The sequence below is a fragment of the Rutidosis leptorrhynchoides genome, chromosome 9 (assembly GCF_046630445.1).
Source record: "Rutidosis leptorrhynchoides isolate AG116_Rl617_1_P2 chromosome 9, CSIRO_AGI_Rlap_v1, whole genome shotgun sequence".
Lineage (NCBI taxonomy): Eukaryota > Viridiplantae > Streptophyta > Magnoliopsida > Asterales > Asteraceae > Rutidosis > Rutidosis leptorrhynchoides.
The window spans coordinates 300481102-300503193 of record NC_092341.1 but is presented as its reverse complement, the minus strand read 5'-3'; the positions used below and the strand labels follow the sequence as shown (position 1 = coordinate 300503193).

General features: G+C 35.7%; 1 protein-coding gene across 1 annotated transcript; it reads right to left on the bottom strand.

Annotated features, from left to right (window-relative positions):
* Positions 1–326: 326 nt before the first annotated feature.
* LOC139868910 (uncharacterized) lies at positions 327–1144 on the bottom strand. Its single transcript, XM_071857247.1, has 2 exons — positions 899–1144; positions 327–794 (listed from the first exon to the last, which is right to left on the bottom strand). Exons 1-2 carry the CDS (start codon positions 1142–1144, stop codon positions 327–329), a joined length of 714 nt encoding a protein of 237 aa, XP_071713348.1.
* Between the last annotated feature and the right edge of the window lie 20948 nt (positions 1145–22092).

Sequence of the window (22092 nt, the reverse complement as noted above, 5' to 3'; positions counted from 1 at the left end):
AATCATAAAGCTATTCTGCTCTGAGAGGCACGTGAAATCATAACCGAAAATGACTTAATGCTTTAATATAATCGAAAAACGAGTTTACAATAGTGCAGTACACGCTCGACCTACAAAGGCGCGTTGTTTAGTAATTACATGTAAGTATAGACAAAGTAGGTGATTGATCAAGTCTCCTATTTTCCATATTACATGTAGCATTTTTTAAGCGCGGTGGCATGCCAGGTCCACTTGATTAGGTTTCCCTTAAGCTCTGCTAGTTTGTAAGTTCCAGTGTTACTGATCCCAACGAGCTTGTAAGGTCCTTCCCAGTTTGGCTCTAAATTTCAAGTGTTTTGGGCCCTGCTTGCTTGGTTGTCGCGCCACACAAGGTCTCCCACCTTGTAAGTTCTTGACCTTACACGCTTGTCGTAATATTTTGCAATGCGCTGCTTGTTGGCGGCTTCTCGGATTGCTGCCATTTCCCTGCGTTCCTCCGCGTAGTTTAGGTTGGTGCGCAACCTTTCGTTGTTCTCGCCTTTGCTGTATGACAAAATTCTTTCTGTTGGAACTGTTATCTCCGCTGGGATTACTGCCTCTGAAGCGTATATCAAACTGAAGGGTGTCTCTCCTGTGCTATTCTTGTGCGTCGTTCTGTGTGCCCATAGGACTTTTGGCAACTCATCCACCGATCCATTGCGCTTCATTTCCAACCTTGCTTTGATGGCGTGTACGATATCTCTGTTCGTAACCTCACATTGACCATTGGCTTGAGGGTGCACAACGGAGGTGAAGCATTGTTTGATATTCAATTCCTGACACCAGTTGCGGAAGGTCAAATTGTGTACCATTATCGCTAACAATCTCGTTAGGCACGCCGAATCTGCATACGATGCTTTCCCAGAAAAAAATCTCTAACTTGCTTACTGGTGATAGTGCGCAGCGGCTTTGCTTCTACCCATTTGGTGAAGAAATCGATATCGACCACTAAGTATTCAGCGTTTCCTGTGCCTTTCGGGAAAGGCCCCACTATGTCAATAGCCCATTTGCAAAATGGCCATGGCGACGTGATAGGTATCATAGGGTGTTGTGGCGCTCTGCTAACGGGTACGTGTAACTGGCACTCTTGGTAGACTCTTATCCTTTCAGCTGTGTCAGCGTACATTCTGGGCCAATAATACTCTAATCACTTGATCCTCTCGGTGACTGTCCTCCACCCAGAATGCAACCCGCAGGATCCCTTGTGAATCTCGTCGATAATCATAGCAGCTTCTTTAGATCCTACGCAGCGTAAGGATGCGCCCAAATAAGACTTGCGATATAGAACTTCTCCTCGTAGTTCGTAATTCGGCGCTTTTACACTGATTTTCATCGCTTCCTTCTCTCCTTCGGGCAAAGACCCCGTTCATAGGAATTCAATGATGTCTGTTATCCAAGTTGCTTCTTCTTCTTCAACGGACGCAATTGTCGTTTCTGGCTCTGTGGACTTCTTGAAGACTTGCTCTACTAATATTTTCTTTTCCAGATGATTGAAGGTGAGGGCCGCCAACTTACTGAGCACATCCGCCTGCTTGTTCTGGCTCCTTGGGATTTGGCTGATCCTGAAATCAGCGAATGTATCGGCTAGAGAATGGACCAGAGCCAGGTATGATTGCATAGATTTGTCAATAGCGTCAAATGTGCCGTTTATCTGATTGGCTACTAGCTACGAATCCACATACGCTTGCAGCTTCTTCACTCCTAATTCTCGGGCTATACGCATCCCTGCTAATAGCGCTTCATACTCTGCTTCGTTGTTTGTCACCTTAAAGTTGAACCGTAACGCGTATGTATGCTCTTCCTGATGCGGGCCCGTGAGGATTAATCCTGCGCCGGCGCCTTCAGAGCTTGCCGCGCTGTCTGTATAGAGCTCCCATAGTTCGAGTGGAGGTACGGGAAGCTGTTCAGGGTCACATATTGCCGGCATATCAGCGGCCGTTTCGGCCAAATAATCGGCCATCACCTGCCCCTTGATAGCGCTTCTAGCGCAATATGCGATTTCATGCTCACCCAGATCTATTGCCCATTTGGTTATCTCAGGTTTATAGAGCAGCTGTCGAATGGGTTGATCAGTGAGCACCGTAATCGGATGTGCTTGGAAGTACCTGCGTAGACATCGGGCAGTGACGGCGAGTGCGTATACAAGTTTTTCTATGGGGAGATAATTTAGCTCGCTTCCTGATAGCGCTTTGCTGACGAAGTATATTGGCATTTGGGCATCTCCTCGCTCGGCAACTAAGACGGAGCTAACAGCTTCCTTAGACACCGCAAGGTAAAGTATCAGGGTTTCGCCCGCAATTGGCGCTGTTAGCGTCGGTAGGTCTTTGAGGAGTTCCTTCATCTCCTGGAATGCCTTTTCTGCCTCGTCCGTCCATTTGAAATCCGACTTCTTAGCACAGTCCTTCAAGGTGTGAAAGAACGGGAGCGATCTTTCAGCGGCCTTGGACAGGAATCGCGTCAATGCGGCTAATTTTTCGTTGGGGCTTTGAACTTGCTTCTTTGTTTTAGGAGAAGGCATCTTTTCAATTGCTTCTATCTTTTTTGGGTTAACCTTGATTCCACGCGGAGTTACGATGTGCCCTAGAAAATTCCCTTCCTCTTCTCCGAAACTACACTTGGTCGGTTTAAGCTTCATGTTGATACTCCTGAGTGTATTGAACGTTTCGAGTATATCGGCCAACAACTGTTCTTCGGTATTGCTTTTAATGACGAGATTTTCAACGTATGCCTCAAGGTTGCGCCCAATTTTCTTAGCGAACACCTTATCAATAGTGCGCTGATACGTATCGCCTACGTTCTTTAGCCCGAAGGGCATCTTTGTGTAACAGTATATCCCTTGGTCTGTGTGGAACGCGGCTTTCTCTTCATCCTCTTCCTCCATTTGTATTTGGTGATATCCTTTGTAGGCGTCTAGGAAGCACTTGAACCCGAAGCCGGCGAGCGACTCTACTTTCTAGTCTATCTCTGGCAAAGGATAGTTGTCTTTGGGACAAGCTTTGTTAATGTCCTTAAAATCAATACAGAGCCGCCACGTTCCATCAGACTTGGCCACCAGCACAGGGTTAGATACCCATGTCTGGTAGTTCACTTTACGCAATATGTTGGCTTTAACCAGCTTATCCACTTCTCTGCGCAACCATTCACTTCTTTCGGGGGCCATGGGCCGCTTCTTTTGCTTGATTGGGGTCAAATTGATGCTGGCGCGTAGGTGATGCTGCGCTATCTCTCGTGGTACTCCGGTCATGTCAGCATCGCGCTAACAAAATACGTCAGAATTGGCGATGAGGATGTTCTTCAGCTTTTCCTTAGTCTCGTGTGTGAGGCTCCCCCTATCTTTACCTAGTGCTCCGGGTACTCAGAATTAACTATAACCCACCATTCATTCACCCCCTTTTCTTCAGGAGTGGCACCCCCTTGTCAGTAACAGATGCGCACAAGGCATCCAGCGGCGTTGATTCGAGGGTGGTAACTCCTTGATCCGTCAGGAATCGAATCATCCCATAAATTGTGGACGGTATAGCGCTAAATTTTTGAATGGAAGTCCTTCCTAGTATAGCATTGTATCTAGAGTACGAGCGCACAATGCAGAATTCTACGCTCTTGGTGCGCTTCTTTAATTTATCCCTGCTGTCTCTCAGCTCCAGCTTCAAATCCAAGATCCCGATGGGCCACGCTGATTCCCCCAAAAATTCAGATAAGGCTGTAGTCGGAGGCTTGATGGTTCGCCTTACCGTTGCGGGTAACCGTCAGAAGCAATGCTCGTACATGATGTCAACGCTACTGCCATTGTCCATGTGAAGGCGCTTAACGCCATGACCTGACTCGGGTAGATATCCCTGCACTACAATGGGCGCGCAGGAAGCGTTGAATGTTTGAATGGCGGGGAACGATATCTCCGTCGTCCCCAAGCTTCCGTCAGCGCCAACTTTGCGCTTTGTTTCTAGCTGTGGTCGGCAGTTGGCCATTGAGTGCACTTATTTTTTCGCGACAGGTGTCTGTATAGAAAAAATAAATGAGTAGTGGACATAGAGAAAAAAGATCAAATCAAAACCTTTTAACTTGTATGTCCCACGGATGGCGCCAAATGATCAAGTATAGAATGATTGGATCGGGTTCGGTCCATGCTTGACATCATTGAAAGGGAGATTTAAGGGTCAATTGAGTTTAACTCTCCGGTCCGGGGTACCGTGAATAACCCCTTGCGAGATGAGGACCTCAGCAGGGGTGGTTAAACGCAGACCCACCATCGGCGGGTAGTCCGGTCAGCGATGGCTCGCCTTGAGTTGTAGGGTTTATGTTCAAGGAACGTTACCTGTATATCTAGGATGTCTAGTGAAGTGCTATAAATCCGGTAGCGCGGGTAAGAGAGGCGCTATATGAATAGCGCGACTGGTTCGTACGTAGTTACTAAAAATAGTATGTGTGTAACCTCTTGAAAAACCAACCCCTTGCCTTGTGATTCGAGTCCGTTATTTATAGCTACAGTGCTGTTCGTTTATTGGAGCCACGTGTTTCACGTTGCTTTCTTGTCTGCACTATCTGGTCGTTCCTTGGAGGGGACCAGGGAACAGTACTATTACCTTTTCCATTAGCTGTCGGCTCTTGTACAGAGACCGTGGCAAGTACTGGACACGTCATTTTAAGGCAGTGCGCCATTCTCAAGTTGGCGCAACTAGCGCACACTTGCGCCAGAAGTGCTATAGCGCAGAGTATATGCACATGGTGCAAGTGTGATGCGCAACACGAGCCAATCGGGTATGCGTATCATTAGTCATCCCTCCACAGTCCACCCCAATGGTAAAGAAAATCATTTCTCCCTCTACCACCCACAAGTTTGATAGATTCATGTTATACTTCATTTACGAACCACAAATAGAAAAGGTTCACATATATAAGTACGTACATGGGCAATTTTGATACATTTACTTCTGGATTGATTAAAGTTATAAGAGTAAGTAGTCAATACAAATATTTTTTTTTACTAAAGATATGCTCACAATATTCAATTTCAACACATATCATTAGAAAAGAGATAATTAAAGCATACGGTTCAACAATTTTAATATCTGGAATGTTCATTTGTATCCAAATCCTAATCGAGCTCGCCAACTATATAGTTCACATATGTCCAGATCTATTTCATGTATGGATATGTATGTTTTACAAAAATACATTAAAATGATTCAATAATTCACTATGCTACATGTGCTATATTATTCTTACTACGTACAATCCACAAAACATTTGTTTTTTGGATCTGATTTTGTTTTGAAATGTGTAGGCCGTTCGATGTAAATTCCTCATACCATATAAGAGGTCATGATGAAATCTCACCTTTATCTCTTTGCATGGTTGATTCGCTTGATTAGTAAGCATGATTTTGAAAATTACGGTACCCGAAAGTTTGTTTTTGTTACAATCAAGTTATAGCCTTATAACCCACAATCACAGCAATAAAATGTTAGATACCAAATTTCATTATCATGGTTACCAATCTTGCCGGACCAATTAGATAAAGAAAAGAATGAGAAATCATTGTGGTCTCTTAGACTCCCAACGGGCCTCGCCCTCACCCTGTCATCACCTCCGCCCTAGAGGGCGCCGATGGCATTCACCTCCGCCCTCGGCCGCCCTCAATTCTCTCACCTCGGTCCGTGCTTGTGTATGTCGTGCGAATGAGATTTTGAGGACGAGAATAAATGCAATTTAATGATTTATATTTATTTTTCAAACGGCATTATAGCCGTTGGTACCTTTTTTTTTTTTTTTTTTTTTCCAACCCCCACTATATATACCTCTATACCATTATACTATCACTTCATAAATCTCTACTTTTATATCACAATATTTATTCTATTCCATTAAAAATGCCTAAAAAAATGAATAGTCTTACGAAAGATGCGTTGGATATTGCAAGTTCTAATTTCAATATCGTCGCACTCGATCTACTTGATAAGATAGATAAAGACGAAGAGGAAGAAATCGTTCAACCAATTCCAAGGGCGCCTAGAAGATTTATTCATAGAGACCGAGAGGGAACCGCGATGCGTTTATGGAATGATTATTTTTCCGAGAATCCCACTTTCCCCGGAGATTATTTTCGTCGCCGTTATAGGATGAGTTGACCATTGTTTATACGCATATGCCAATGTATAATGAATTACTCTCAAGAACCTATTCCCGATTATTTTTTATATTTTCATCATAAGTGGGATGCTACCGGATTGTTGGGTTTTAATGTTTTCCAAAAATGTACATTTGCGATACGCCAATTAGCATACGGTACTGCACCTGATGCTTTTGACGAGTACTTACATACGGGCCAACAAACATCATACGACTGTTTGAATAATTTTTGTAAAAGCGTGATTCACTTGTACGGTTCGGAGTATATGAGAAAAACGACTCCACAAGACGTAGCACGTCTTGTATCCGCACATGCGGAATTACATGGTTTTCCGGGAATGTTGGGTAGTCTAGATTGTATGCATTGGGCATGGAAAAATTGCCCATATAAATATAAAGGTCATTATACTAGAGGCGATCATGGATATCCAACAATCATGTTAGAAGCTATGACATCTTATGATTTATGGATTTGACACGCTTATTTTGGACCCGCTAGTTTAAACAACGACATCAATGTCCTTAATCAATTTGATTTATTTAACGAGTTACTTCAAGACACGGCTCCACCGTGTAATTTTTCAGTTAGTAGATGTAACTTCAATAAAGGTTACTACCTAACCGATGGGATATATCCGGATTGGGCGACATTAGTTAAGTCTTTCAAAAGTCCGCCTGACCCTAAATCAGCAAAATTTAAAAAGTATCAAGAATCTGCTCGGAAAGATATTGAACGGGCATTCGGTGTGCTTCAAGGTCGATGGCAAATAATAAAAAACCCGTGCCGACAATTTTATGTCAAAATAATCCGAAGAATTATGCACGATAATGTTATATTTTATAATATGATCACCGAAGACAATGGACGTGCAATGTGTTCACTTGAAGAGAATTACAAGTCAGCTCGTCGTCCAAATCGCTCAATCGAGGAAAGGGTTCAAGCGCACATGCGCATTAATAAAGAATTGCGAGATTCGTCCATTCATCATCTACTACGACAAAAGCTCATCGAACACATTTGGAATCTTTCGGCTAATTTCCGTGTTCGGCACGTTCCACATGCCCGAGCCGCTCCAGAAGTTGGAACTTCCAACACCGCCGAAGATGTCGAAGAAAACGAGGACGAAAGCGAGGATAAAAGCGAGGATGAAAATGAAAATGAAGACGTGGACTTGGACGAAGATGACGCATAGTTTCATAGTTTTTAATTTATGTTTAGTTAATGTAACTTTTGATTATTTTTTTTTTCTAAATAAATGTAACCGAATTAATGTTATTTAATAAAAGTGTTGTTCAGAAAAATATATTCGATAAAATACATTTTAATAATTATATTCGAAATAATAATAATAATAATAATAATAATAATAATAATAATAACTGATCGAAAGTTCAAAAGTTAATTCTTTTTGCCGGCCGGAATCTTTCCTCTGGCTGATTATCGATCAAGATTCAAGATATATAGCTGGCTGGATTACAGTAAACGTATCAAAAGATCCAAGAAAGCATCTTGCAACAAACCCATCAAACATGTTGGTCTATCAAGATTTGATTTCTGTGCTTCTCTTGTTTACTCTTCTACTAGAGAGATAATAATAATAATAATAATAATAATAATAATAATAATAATAATAATAATAATAATAAATCGTAGGATTTGTGGCTACGATTGACCGGGAAAAAAAAATTGGGCCGCCGGTCCCAAGTTCGCCGGTTATTTTTTCTTGGTTGGTGGCTGTCGGTAGCGACGGTGTTCATCATCTTCCTTTAACAGTGAGTTTGGTAACGATTCATTCCCTTCAATTTGTTTGTTTGCTTATTTGCTTCATTTATTTGGTGAATGGATTGAGGGTTGTAGCAGCTAGCAGGAAGATTAGGGGAGAAGATTGAGTTGTATCATTACTCAATTGAATTTGTGCCCACAAGGTGTTTGTTAAAAGTCCCCTATGAGTTTTTTCTTGGCTTCATGGTTATAATTTTATTGGTGTATGGGGATTTTTGTCTCTGTCATTTTAGCTATGCACTACAACTAAAGGTTGTGTGCAGTTATGTCGCATGCCACAGTGAAGTTTCATTGTCCCTTTGTGGGTCTTAGTGGCTGTCAAAATGGGAGTGGAAATGGGCTTGTTAGAAGTTCTCTTATCAAGCATCTTAGTGATCGTCATTGTGGTATCGATGCGCGGGATATCACTCGACATTCTCTTACTTCTAATTTGGGTGTTTATACTGAGGCTGATGTTACTTTTAGGCGTATGGGGATTTGGTTATGTGGTGTTTGCTACAAAACACACATGGTACGTGCTAAGTGCCGTCATGGTAGGGGCCCGGATGTGCCGCCCCCCGATGAGGGAAATGGTGTTGTTCGTTTTGTGCTTCATAATTTTTCCAAGCCACTAGCTCCCTCTTCTCCTGCTCGACTTTGTATTGAGGATGGTTCAGTACGTGATCATAACGATGGTTTTGACGTGGCTCTCCTGGATCAGTTGTTCTCTAAGGGGTTTCGCACGGTTAAGTCTATCCCTCCCAAGTGTCGTTTGGGGTTTTCTCGGGTTTTGAAAGGTGCTCTTGATAAGGTGATCTTTAAGCCTGATGACATTTCTAGTTGGGTCTCTTTGTTGGTGTTACCCCTTTGTACCCTTAAAACCTTTCGGCCACGGAGTAGTCGTGAGTCTAGGTCTTTGATAAAGCGTCGGCATCAGGAAGAGAATATTTCCCGTGCTATTTGCTCTTGGGGGACAGCGGGTGGGAGTTTACAGCTTCTGAGGGAGTATTTGACAGAGGATTCTCCTATGTTGTCAGTGGTTGATGATGAGGTCCTTGATTTGGAAGAGCGTAATATTAAGCAGTGTCGTAGGAAGATTTGTGATGGCCATTACACCGCTGCAGCTCGTGTTCTTTCTTCATCAGGCGTTGCTCCTTATAATGACACCACACTGGCGGACTTGCTGTCTAAGCACCCTTCTTCTATCGCTCCATCCTTGCCTGATATGACGGTTGATCAACTTCACCTCGTTACGACTTCTGCTGTTGTTTTGGGCCAGATTAAAAGTTTTCCTCGGGGCACTTCATGTGGTAGGGATGGTTTACGTGCACAACACCTTTTGGATTGCTTGAGTGGTGCTGCTGTGGCAGTCTCGGATGAGTTGGTTGGCTCTATTACCGGAGTCGTTAATCTCTTTCTAGCTGGAAGGTGCCCTATGGAATTAGGAGAGTATATTGCTAGTGCTCCCCTCACACCGCTTGTCAAGCCCGGTGGTGGTCTTCGTCCTATAGCTGTGGGTACTGTTTGGCGACGTCTTGTTTCGAAGGTTGGCGCTGCTATGGTTGGCCAGTCTTTGGGAAGTTACTTCGATGGTCTTCAGTTTGGTGTTGGTGTTTCTTCAGGTGGTGAGGCTATTCTTCATGCTGTGAATCGGCTGATTGAGGATCGTGGCTCTGATGTTGGCCTCTCTATGTTATTAGTTGATTTTCAAAATGCCTTCAATCTAGTTGATCGTACGGTCATGTTACGTGAAGTTCGCCGCCTTTGTCCGAGCCTTTCTCGGTGGGTTGAATTTTGCTACTCTAATCCAGCCAGATTGTATTATGGGAACCACACATTATGGTCTTCTCAGGGGGTGCAACAGGGTGATCCCCTTGGTCCGCTGCTTTTTGCTTTGGTCCTACAACCCTTAGTTTCTAAAATCAGAGATAATTTTGAGGTTTGTCTTCAGGCGTGGTATTTGGATGATGGTACTATTATTGGGGACACTTTAGTGGTGGGGAAGGTTTTGCATTTGATTATGGAGGATGGGCCTCGTTTTGGGCTGCATCTCAACGTTGAAAAAACTGAAATTTTCTGGCCTACGGAGGACCCTCGCAGCAGGCAAGTAGGTGTCTTTCCTCCTAATATCGCTCGGCCTTTAAATGGTGTTAAGTTGCTTGGGGCCCCCGCAAGTTCCGATCCTGATTTTAGTAGTGAACTGGTGATGCAAAGGGTGACCAAGTCCATTGCGCTTATGGATAAGGTTGCTAAGCTTGATGATCCTCAGTGTGAGTTGTTGTTGCTTAGGGCATGTACGGGAGTTTCTAAACTCTACTTTTCCTTGCGTACTTGTCCTCCTAGTATATTTGAGGCGGCTCAACGCGCTTTCGATGGAGCTCTTCGATCTTCCTTGGAGCGTATTGTTACTGCTTCAGGGCCTGGGTTTGGTGATTGGCAGTGGCGGCTTGCCACCTTTCCATTTGCATTTGGAGGGCTTGGTGTTTATTCTGCGGGAGATGTTCGTCATTATGCTTTTCTGGCTTCTCGATTACAGTCTGCTGGATTGCAGACCAAGCTACTACGTCATGCGAGTATTGTTGGTCTTGGTCGTGCTTTTGAAGATGCATTGGGTCTGTTTAATAAAACAGTTGGGTTTGATATTTTAGGTAATCCGAGTGAGGTCGCTGCCCCAATACTCATGAAGAAATTGGCAGATGTTTATTTCACAAAGGTTACCGCTTCTGCAGAATCCACTTTTTCGTTATCTCCCCGACAATCGGCCTTATGGAAATCGCAGCAGGGTGATCACACCTCTGCTTGGCTAAGGGCAGTCCCTATTTTGGGGTTGGGTCAGACGATGAACGCAAAGACTTACCGATGTGTGTTGTGCTACCGGTTGGGTGTTGCATTGTTCTCTATCTCGACGGCATGCTCTGCCTGTTCAAGGGTTTTTACTGGGGATATTTTCGGGGATCACGCGGTGTCTTGTGCTGGTATGGTGGGTATTAAGCATCGACATAATGTTGTTCGGGATTCCCTTGTTGATGTTTGTTATCGATCTGGGATTTCAGCGAGAAAGGAGGTTGACATTGGGTTGTCTGGAGGGAACGACAGGGCCCTCAGACCTGCAGATGTGTTACTTTATTCCTGGGATTGTGGTGCGATGTTTGTGTTGACTTGACAGGGTCTTCTCCTTTGACACAGTCTGGGCTTTCTGACTTTGTCCCTGGACGTGCTGTGGTTGATGCGGCACGTCGGAAGCGGGTCAAGTACGAATCTAGCTGTCAGACGATTGGTTATGGTTTCATTCCTTTCTCATTTTCTTCCCTTGTGGAATTAGAAAAGGATGCTGTTTCTTTGCTAAAGCGGGTTCAGAAGAGTTCGATGGCGCAAGATATTGGTGCCGGTGCTGCTGCTCATATTTTTACTAGGATAGGTTTTGCTATTGCTAGAGGTGTGGGGGCCCAGATTGTCTCTAGGCTCCCCACTAATTTTTTGTAAGTTTTAATACTTTTAAGTTGATTATTATTATTATTATAATAATAATAATAATAATAATAATAATAATAATAATAATAATAATAATAATAATGTGGGGCCATGTGATGGGAATGGAGGATGTCATGGTTGGTAGTGGTGTGTGATGGAGAGGAAGTGAAAAATAAATGGAGAGAGAAAGCTGATGTGGCGCTGATGTGGCAGTGTGTCCTGGGGAGGAAGTACGTCATGGTTGGGAGTGGTCTTAGACAGGGGCGGATCTTAGTGGAACCCAAAGGGGTATCCGCCCCACCTGGATTTAACGAATAAAAAAATTTTACACTAAAATTTTTTTTTTTACAAAAAAAAAATAAGGTTTTTATTAGTGTTTACCCCTGCTAGAAATGAAGAATTTATTAAATTTTCGCATCCGCCTTACCTGTCTTTGAGTTCAAGTTCCGCCACTGATCTTAGACGGTACGAAGATTGTATGTCAAACCTACACATTTCAAAACAAAAGTAGATGTAGAAAAACACGTGTTTGTGGACTATACGCTGTAAGAAAAATGTACCCATGTGGCATGGTAGATTAAAAAAATGGTTTTAATGTACCTTTTAAAAGATACATGCCCATATCAGAAGCAGACCTTGTGAACCGTATAGTTGGCGAGGTCGACTAGAATTTTGATACATGTGAACATTCCAGGTATGGAATTTGGATATCTCATAAGATGATTATGTAACTAAACAGGCTTGCTTGAGTGCTTGCCGAGTTGTCCAATGAAGCACACCACTACTCGGGTTCAATTCCTGCCTATGCCAAATTGTTTAAAAAGGGAGTGTGACTAAAGGGTGCACATAATGCGCAATTAACCCAGTACTAGGTCTCGCGCTCGGGGGCTTGATTACCCAAAGTTTTACCTTATATGGGGGGAGCTAATGTGCTCGTTCATAGGATGGTTTACTCGCCTACCCAAAAAAGAAGAAGATGATTCTGCAAATAAATCAAAGGAGGGATAGTATGTTAAAATGACATCTGAATTTGATATCTTTAAATATTTTCTAATCTTTTTTTTGGAAAGAAAAGATATATTAAGAATCAAAATTTACAATCCAAGGCTGGATATGCCCAAACCAAAAAATGAAATACAACAATCAACTATATCTAATATATCAAAGCGACAAAACCTACTCAAATCAAGCCGTTCCATCTTCCACGATGCGTTAACATTGGGATCTAAAACCATCAACAATTACACTACAATATTAATGAACCTCCATTCCATTTCAGGTCTCAAACATCTGCATCTCTTAATACATTCCTTGTTTTCTTCACTTTAAGACTAAGAAGCTTCAATCTAATGCACAAAATAACTTGGTCGCATATATCATCACTTGATCTCCAGAACTTTCAAAGACTCTCTTATTTCTCTCAATCCAAATATGATATAATGTGATGACCCAGTAATTTCGGATCAAATTTAAACTTAATCTTTATATGTTGTCGACACGATAAGCAAAGTCTGTAATGTTGAGTCCCAAAAATTTTGAACTGTTTCATATATTCATTTAACCTTGGACTACTTCCGACGATTCACGAACAATTATTTGTAAATAAATATGTATATATTATATAAATATAAATATAAGAATATATAATATTTTGTTAATAAAGTATATTTTAAATAATTGGAATTTAAAATGAAAAATAACAATTAGAATAATTAAGTACTGTTAATATATATAAATAGGTATAAGTTGTTATAAATCTATGAATTCTATTAAAAATATATATAAATATATAAATATTAACTCTTCAGTAAATATCATCACATAATATAATATTACATAAATAATAAATAGTATTATATTAAATTTAATAGCAAGATTGAATATAATTGTTACATTAATATTATTATCATTACTTTTATTATTGTTAATATTGATATTAATATTTGTATTATTAATATTATTTTAAATATAAAAAATTTATATATAAAATTTGATATGTATAAGTTATTATATTATTATCATTAATAATATTAATATTATTATAACTAATAAGATTATTAACATTTAGTAATTAAATGTAATAAAATTATCATTATTGTTAATAATATTATTATTTATCATTTATTATTACTAGTCACTTTATTAATAACATTATCATTAGTATTATTAATAATACTAATATGTTTATACTTGTTAAATATCAAAATTTAAGAAATTGATATATATACATACATATATAACAAGATATATAAATACAGATTTATATATATATATATATATATATATATATATATATATATATATATATATATTTTCAAACTAATTAATCACAAATAAGTGTATATATGATGATATTAAGTCCTAAAACGATTATGTAATTCGCTGTTAGAATTTGGTTTGAGTTTGATTTGAGTTCATTGATGAAGAAGATGAACACCGTGAGTTAGGAGTTAAAAGAAATTGGTTTGGAGTTTAATCAGAAAAACTGAAATGGTGGAGTGGTCTTGGGTGTTTGCGGGTTAGCTAGTGGTCACGGGTTCGAGTCCAGGCATGTACTGTTTTTTTTGAAACACATTTCAATTGAGGTAGTTTTCTAATTTTATTATTATTATTATTATTATTATTATTATTATTATTATTATTATTATTATTATTATTATTATTATTATTATTATTATTATTATTATTATTATTATTATTATTATTATTATTATTATTATTATTGTTATAATTATTATCAATTGTATTATCATTAAATTGATGATGATCATTATTAGAAGTATTATAATTATTAGTATTAATTAACACTTAGTATTATTAATATGATTAATACTACTAAATATTATTATTATTATTGTTACTAGTATTGTTATTATTAGTTATTATTATTATTACAAGTAATATAATAATAATTATTATTAATGCTAAAAAGGTATTAAGTATCATTCATTAATATTATTATGATTATAATTAATATTTTAATTAATATTAATATTATTAACATCATTAAAAATATGATTTTTACCATTTTATTACTATTAGAATAAGTACCATTATCATGATTATAATTATTATTATTATAAAAATAATAAAACTTATTATTATTGTCAGTAACATATTAATATAGTTATTATTATTATCATTATGATTATTTTTTTACTAAAATTATTATTTTGTTTTCATTAAAACTATCATTATTATTATTATCAGCGTTATCTGTATCAATATTACTAAAAATAATTATGTTTATGAAAATAAAAATTTTAAAGATATTATTAAGGTTGTAAGTATGTTTTAATCATATTAACAAAGTTTATATAAATATTCATATATAACATGTGAGGTATTTTTATTAAAATACTAATCAAATATATATTAATATAACTATATAATATTAAATATTTTGAATATATACACAAACTAAATAAGTATAATATATTATTTAAGACATAATATATAAACTTGTTCGATTACGATTATATATTTTAATAAATATACAAATGATATAGGTTCGTGAATCCGAGGCCAACCCTGCATTGTTTAGTTTCGACATATGTATTTTTACTACAAAATACAGTATTGTGAGTTTCATTACTCCCTTTTTAAATGCTTTTGCAATATATATTTTTGGGACTGAGAATACATGCGCCGCTTTTATAAATGTTTGACGAAATAGACACAAGTACTTAAAAATATTCTACGATTGAGTTACGAGTACACCGGATATCGCCCCTTTATAGTCTGGTAATCTAAGAATTAGGGAACAGACCCCTAATTGACGCGAATCCTAAAGATAGATCTATGGGCCTTGACAAGCCCCATTCAGAGAATTTGAACTGCTTTAGTACTTCAATTTTAGTATACAACCGCCAGCTTTAAAAGATATGGACCTGTTTGTGAGGTGTACACAACCGTCATATTTAAAAGAGTGGCCTGTTTGTATGCTGTTTTCATGCAGTTTGCGAAATGCCTGTATGCGGGGGATATTCTAGATGCATTTTGTTAATGTCGATTACCAGATGTTAATTTCGTATGAATGATTTTTACAGCAGTGAGCAGAACTGCACAGATTGTTTTCGAAATATGAGTATCTTGTGGTCTATAAAAATGATGGAAATGAATATTGATTATGATAAACTAATGAACTCACCAACCTTTTGGTTGACACTTGAAAGCATGTTTATTCTCAGGTATTAAAGAAATCTTCCGCTGTGTATTTGCTCATTTTAAAGATATTACTTGGAGTCATTCTTGGCATATTTCAAAAGACGTTGCATTCAAGTCGTTGAATTCAATAAAGTTTATTATTAAGTAGATAACAAATTAGGTCATTTATATTTTGGATATTATAAAATGGTATGCATGTCTGTCAACTTTCGATGAAATGAAAGTTTGTATTTTAAAACGAATGCAATGTTTGTAAAATGTATCATATAGAGGTCAAATACCTCGCAATGAAATCAATTGATATGAAATGTTTATAATCCATATAAACGGGTCGTTAAATTTGGTATCAGACCGGTGGTCGTAGCGAACCAGGTCTTGCATTAGTGTGTCTAACTAGTAGTTGTTAGGATGCATTAATGAGTCTGGACTTCGGCCTAGTAGTTGTTAGGATACATTAATAAGTCTGGACTTGAACCTGGTCTGCATGTCAAAAGTTTTGCTTATCATTTCTTGTCAAAAATTACCTGCTTATCATTCTTAGTCTAGACACGTCTTACTGCATTGATTGCATGAATAGTGTATATACAAAATTCATATCTTAGCGTATCTGCTAATTCATATCTTAGCGTATCTGTTACTGTAAACCTTGCCTGACATATTCCATAAATTCCTCCGTAATCTACGAAATCTTTTGTTCAATATATATAGATATTCTATGTAATTAGAATACCATCCGATAGCTGGAAATCATTTGATATCAAAAAATCTTTTATTCAATCGTACGAAATAGAACTCGCCACTAGTTCAAGTCCCTCGGATTCTGATATGGAGTTTCACTCGAGCTTCGAAAACAGTGTAATCGGAAAGGATCAACCAATCAGCCATCATCTATTCTGGATGAATTGGGGATGGGTTCATAGTTTACTTAATCATTGAAGACAAGAAGAAGGTGATCCCTTCCATCCACCACATTCCCCTCTTGGCAAAGAACCTGAAGCACTTACCAGTGAACCTGTTCGTGATACTATTTTCTCTCTCATTTCCAGGGTATCGCGTCATGACTATATACTATCTTAAATTCTAGATCTTATTCATCTGCTCGTCCGAACCGCCAATCATTCCGGTGTAATAGAAGAACTCAACGAGCTTCGCGCTCGGGTAGTGACTTTGGAGAATATGGTGCAAAGGTTACAAGCACCAGCAGCGTCACCGGCGTCAACAATACCACCATCAACAACATCCGCATCCCACACCTCAACATCACAATCTGTACCTCGAGCATCAATGTCATACGCACCATAGATGTGACAAACCGGAAATTTCTGACCAAATTTAAACTTTATTCTTATATGATTTCGACACGATAAGCAAAGTCTGTAAAGTTGAGTCTCAAAATTTTGGAACTGTTTATATGAATTCAGTTAACCTTTGACTATTTCCGACGATTCACGAACAATTGAGTGTAAATAAATGTATATATATATATATATATATATATATATATATATATATATATATATATATATAAACAAAAGTATATATAATAGTTTGAAATGATAAAATACAATTTAATCAATTGGAATTAACAATGTAAACTAATAAACATAATAATTAAATGAATATTAAAAATAAATAAATAAATAAATATATATATATATATATATATATATATATATATATATATATATATATATATATATATATATATATAATTTATAAATATCCAATATTCAATATAAGTTGTTATATAATATATATATATATATTACATAATTATTAAACATTACATTAAATTACCTATAAGTTAAAATATGGTTGTTATAGTAATATTATTATTACTTTCAATATTTATATCAATATTAGTATTATATATGACATATAGTTATGAAAATTGATATAGTTATAATATTAATATTACTACCAGTATTATTATCATACTAATATTAGTATTATTATTATTATTATTAGTATTAGTATCATTAATAAAATTATTATTATCATTTTTATTATTATTATTAAAAATCATTATTATAGTTATCATTATTATAAATAATATAATTTATTTTTGTTATCATGAATAATATTATTATTATCATCTCTATAATTACTCTTATTATTTTGATATTTTTATTACTAATATTATTATTATTATTATTATTTCTATTATTATTATTATTATTATTATTATTATTATTATTATTATTATTATTATTATTATTATTATTATTATTAGTATTAATGTAGTATTCTTACTAGTATTAATAATATTAATAGTTTTATCATTAGATTTATATTATAAATTGAAATTACTGAATTTAATATACCAGGCATAAACAAAATTCTGTTTCACGTCACTTTATTTTTTTGTAATTTTGTTTGAATTTTTCCTTCTGATCGAAATCCTGGTACAACTTTGGTTACACGTTCCCATCAATCTTTATTCAATTTTTTTGTTGTTATCTCCAATCTGTTACGCGTCTATATCATTCACGAATCATTTATTATATATACATCTGTAGTTGAGGTTGAATTAAAATAGAAAAATAGAAAATAAACTGAGTTATCTCCGTTCTTTTTACTTTTTGGCCATAAATCAAATTCGATTCAATTTTCAAAAACTAAAAATGCAGTTATGATAGGAATCCTCTAGTGAAACTTCCTGCAAAGTTTCATGATTCAATTTTTGTTATTCATCTTGAATTCGTGAGTCAAAGTTTGTTTCTAAAAAAGTCAACCAAAGTGTTCATCAAGAAATTCATAACCGTTTTAATATTTCAAGTTCAATTGATGATTTCAAAAGTTCCTAGGATCGATTTGCAACATAATTCATTTATATATATATATATATATATATATATATATATATATATATATATATATATATATATATATATATATATATATATATATATATATATATATATTTTTTTTTTTTGCAGTCGCTGAATACAGCAGCCTTTTTCTTTATATATATTTTTTGTTAATCAAATTATTTACATGTAATTATTTCTATATTGGCCATTGAATCCTAAAATCGATTTACTAATTGTCTGTAAGATTAAAATGATGATAAGTCGACTGAGTTTGTTAAAGAAGAAGGAGAAGATGAGAAACAAAATTAAGGACGGGATATATTTATTAATTTTAGTATAATTACAGAAAAGAATGGGCAGTGCAATGGTTTAGAACGTTAGGAGGGAGCGAGAGGTCTCGGGTTCGAGTCCCGTTTGGGGCATTCTTTTTATAAAAAGCTTGGAAAGGGTATACACTTTTAATTTATTATTATTATTATTATTATTATTATTATTATTATTATTATTATTATTATTATTATTATTATTATTATCATTATTATTGTTGATGTTGTTATTATTATTTAGAGTACTTGTTATTATTACTAATACAAATATTATGAGGTTCATTATAAACATTAATATAATTTATATTATTATCACTTGTTATTAGTATTATCATTATTATTAATATTGTTATCATTATTATTATCATTGGTAGAAAACTTATGATCTAGTTATTATTAATATTGTTATTATTATTACTGATACTACTATTATTAATATTATTATCGTAATAAATAGTATTATTATTATTATTATCATTAACATTATTATCAATACAATCGTTATTGAAGTTATTAAACTTAATACTAATATTATTATTTTATAATTACTAATACTAAAACTAAAAAAAAAAATAATTTTCTAATATATTAACATTGATAAATTATATATTAAGTACCTATTTCAATTACTGAAAATAAATATATTTAAGTTATGATGAGTTATTATTATTAATATTATATATATTATCATTAATAAAATGATTACCATTATTATTATTAACATTACAAATAAATATTACAAATATATTCATATAAAGTGTTAATACATAATATGATATTTCTGAACATCAATATAGGATATATATAATAAATGATATATCATATACTTTAAATCAGTTATATATATAAATTTTAAGTATTTAAAATATATATAAATGAATATAACTAATAAATTTATTAATCTAAGAAGTATATTAATAATATAAATAAAAACTGGTTAATTGTCATCATGGGTTTTAATATATATATAAATGATATAGGTTCGTGAATCCAAGGCCAACCCTGCATTGTTCAGTTTCGTCGTATGAATATTTTTACTACAAAATATTATAGAGTGAGTTCATTTGATTCCCTTTTACTCTTTACATTTTTGGGACTGAGAAAACATGCGCTATTTTTACAACTGCTTTATTAAATGCTTTTGAAATATATTTTTGAACTGCGAATACATGAAATGCTTTTATAAATGTTTGACGAATTAGACACAAGTACCTAAAAACATTCTACGAATGAGTTATGAGTACACCGGATATCACCCCTTTTAGTCTGGTAATATGAGAATTTGGGAACCGAGCCCCAAATTGACGCGAATCCTAAAGATATATCTATGGGCACTAACAAACCTCACTCAGAGAATTTGAACTGCTTTAGTACTTCAAAATAGGTATACAACCGCCAGCTTTAAAAGATATGATCTGTTTGTGAGGTGTACACAACCATCATATTTAAAAGAGTGGCCTGATTGTATGCTTTTTGCATGACCGTACGGAATGCCGGTATGCGGGGGATATTCTAGATGCATTTTGTTAAGGTCGATTACCAGGTGTTTGTAGTTCGTATGAATGACTTTTATACACAGGTTATGTGTATTAGTTTTTGTGCACAAGATATGTGTACGATTATTAAAAATCGCGAGGCAACCTACGTGGGAGAAAAGGATACGAATCTACTCTGCTAAGCATTATGAAATATGGTTTCGTACATGAGATAGGTGTACTGTATTTAAATCTTGTGGTCTATCAAAATGATGAATTTTATTGTTTACGATAAACCTATGAACTCACCAACTTTTTGGTTGACACTTTTAAGCATGTTTATTCTCAGGTGTTAAAGAAATCTTCCGCTGTGAGTTTGCTCATTTTAAAGATATTACTTGGAGTCATTCATGACATATTTTAGAAGACGTTGCATTCGAGTCATTAAGTTCATCAAGATTATTATTAAGTCAATTATAGTTGGATATATTATGAAATGGTATGCATGCCATCAACTTTCGATGTAATGAAAGTTTGTCTTTTAAAAACAAATGCAATGTTTGTAAAATGTATCATATAGAGGTCAAGTACCTCGTGATGTAATCAACTATTGTGAATCGTTTATAATCGATATGAACGGGTCCTTTCAGTTGGTATCAGAGCGGTGATCGTAGCGAACCAGGTCTTGCATTAGTGTGTTTAACTAATAGTTGTTAGGATGCATTAATGAGTCTGGACTTCGGCCTAGTAGTTGTTAGGATACATTAATAAGTCTGGACTTGAACCTGGTCTGCATGTCAAAAAAGTTTTGCTTATCATTTCTTGTCGAAAATTACCTGCTTATCATTCTTAGCCTAGACACATCTTACTACATTGATTACATGAATAGTTTATAGATGAAATTCATATCTTATCGTATGTGCTAATTTATATTTTAGCGTATCTATTACTGTAAACTTTGCCTGACATATTCCTTAATTTCCTCCGTAATCTACGGGATCTTCTGTACTATATTTAGGTATTCTATGTAATTAGAATATCATTCGATATCCAAAAATCATTTCATATCGAAAACCCTTTATTTAACCATACAAGACGGAACTCACAACTAGTTCAAATTCCTTAGATTTCGACAGCTATTCCGTTATGAATTTTGACTCGAGTTCCGAAGATAGTGTAACCGGAATGGATCAACCAGTTAGCCATTATCAGTTCTGGATGAATTGGGGATGGGTTCGTAGTCTATTAAATCATTGGAGACAAGAAAAAGGAGATCCCTTCCATCCACCACATTCTCCTCTTGGCGAAGAACTTGAAGCACTTACCGGCGAACCTGTTCGTAATACCATTTTCTCTCTCATTTTCAGAGTATCCCGTCACGATTATATACTATCTCAGATTCTAGATCTTATTCATCCACTCGTCCGAATCGACAATCATCCCGGTGTAATAGAAGAGGTCAACGAACTTCGCGCCCGGGTAGTGGCTTTGGAGAATATGGTGCAAAGGTTACAAGCACCAGCAGCAGCACCGGCAGCAATAGTACCACCATCAACAACATCAACAGTACCATCAACAACCCAAGTTTCAACACACATACCTCAACATCTCATTCTGTACCTCGAGCATAATCATCGATCTATGAATCGTTTTACATCATTTATCTTCGTTCGACATGGCGATTATGTAATCTCTAATGTTTTAGAGATTATGTACTCTAGTTCTAACGATAAATCACATGAGTTTAATATCACATTGACTCATACAATTCATGATTACATCTAAAAAAAATATATATGTATATATATTTTCATAAAGATTGTAATTAAAAAAAATTCCTTCGTACAAACTGTTAATGGTGAAAATATTTTAACGGGTAGGTAATACCATTTAGATTTTACATTAATAAGTTACACTGTACTTTCTTCAATTCA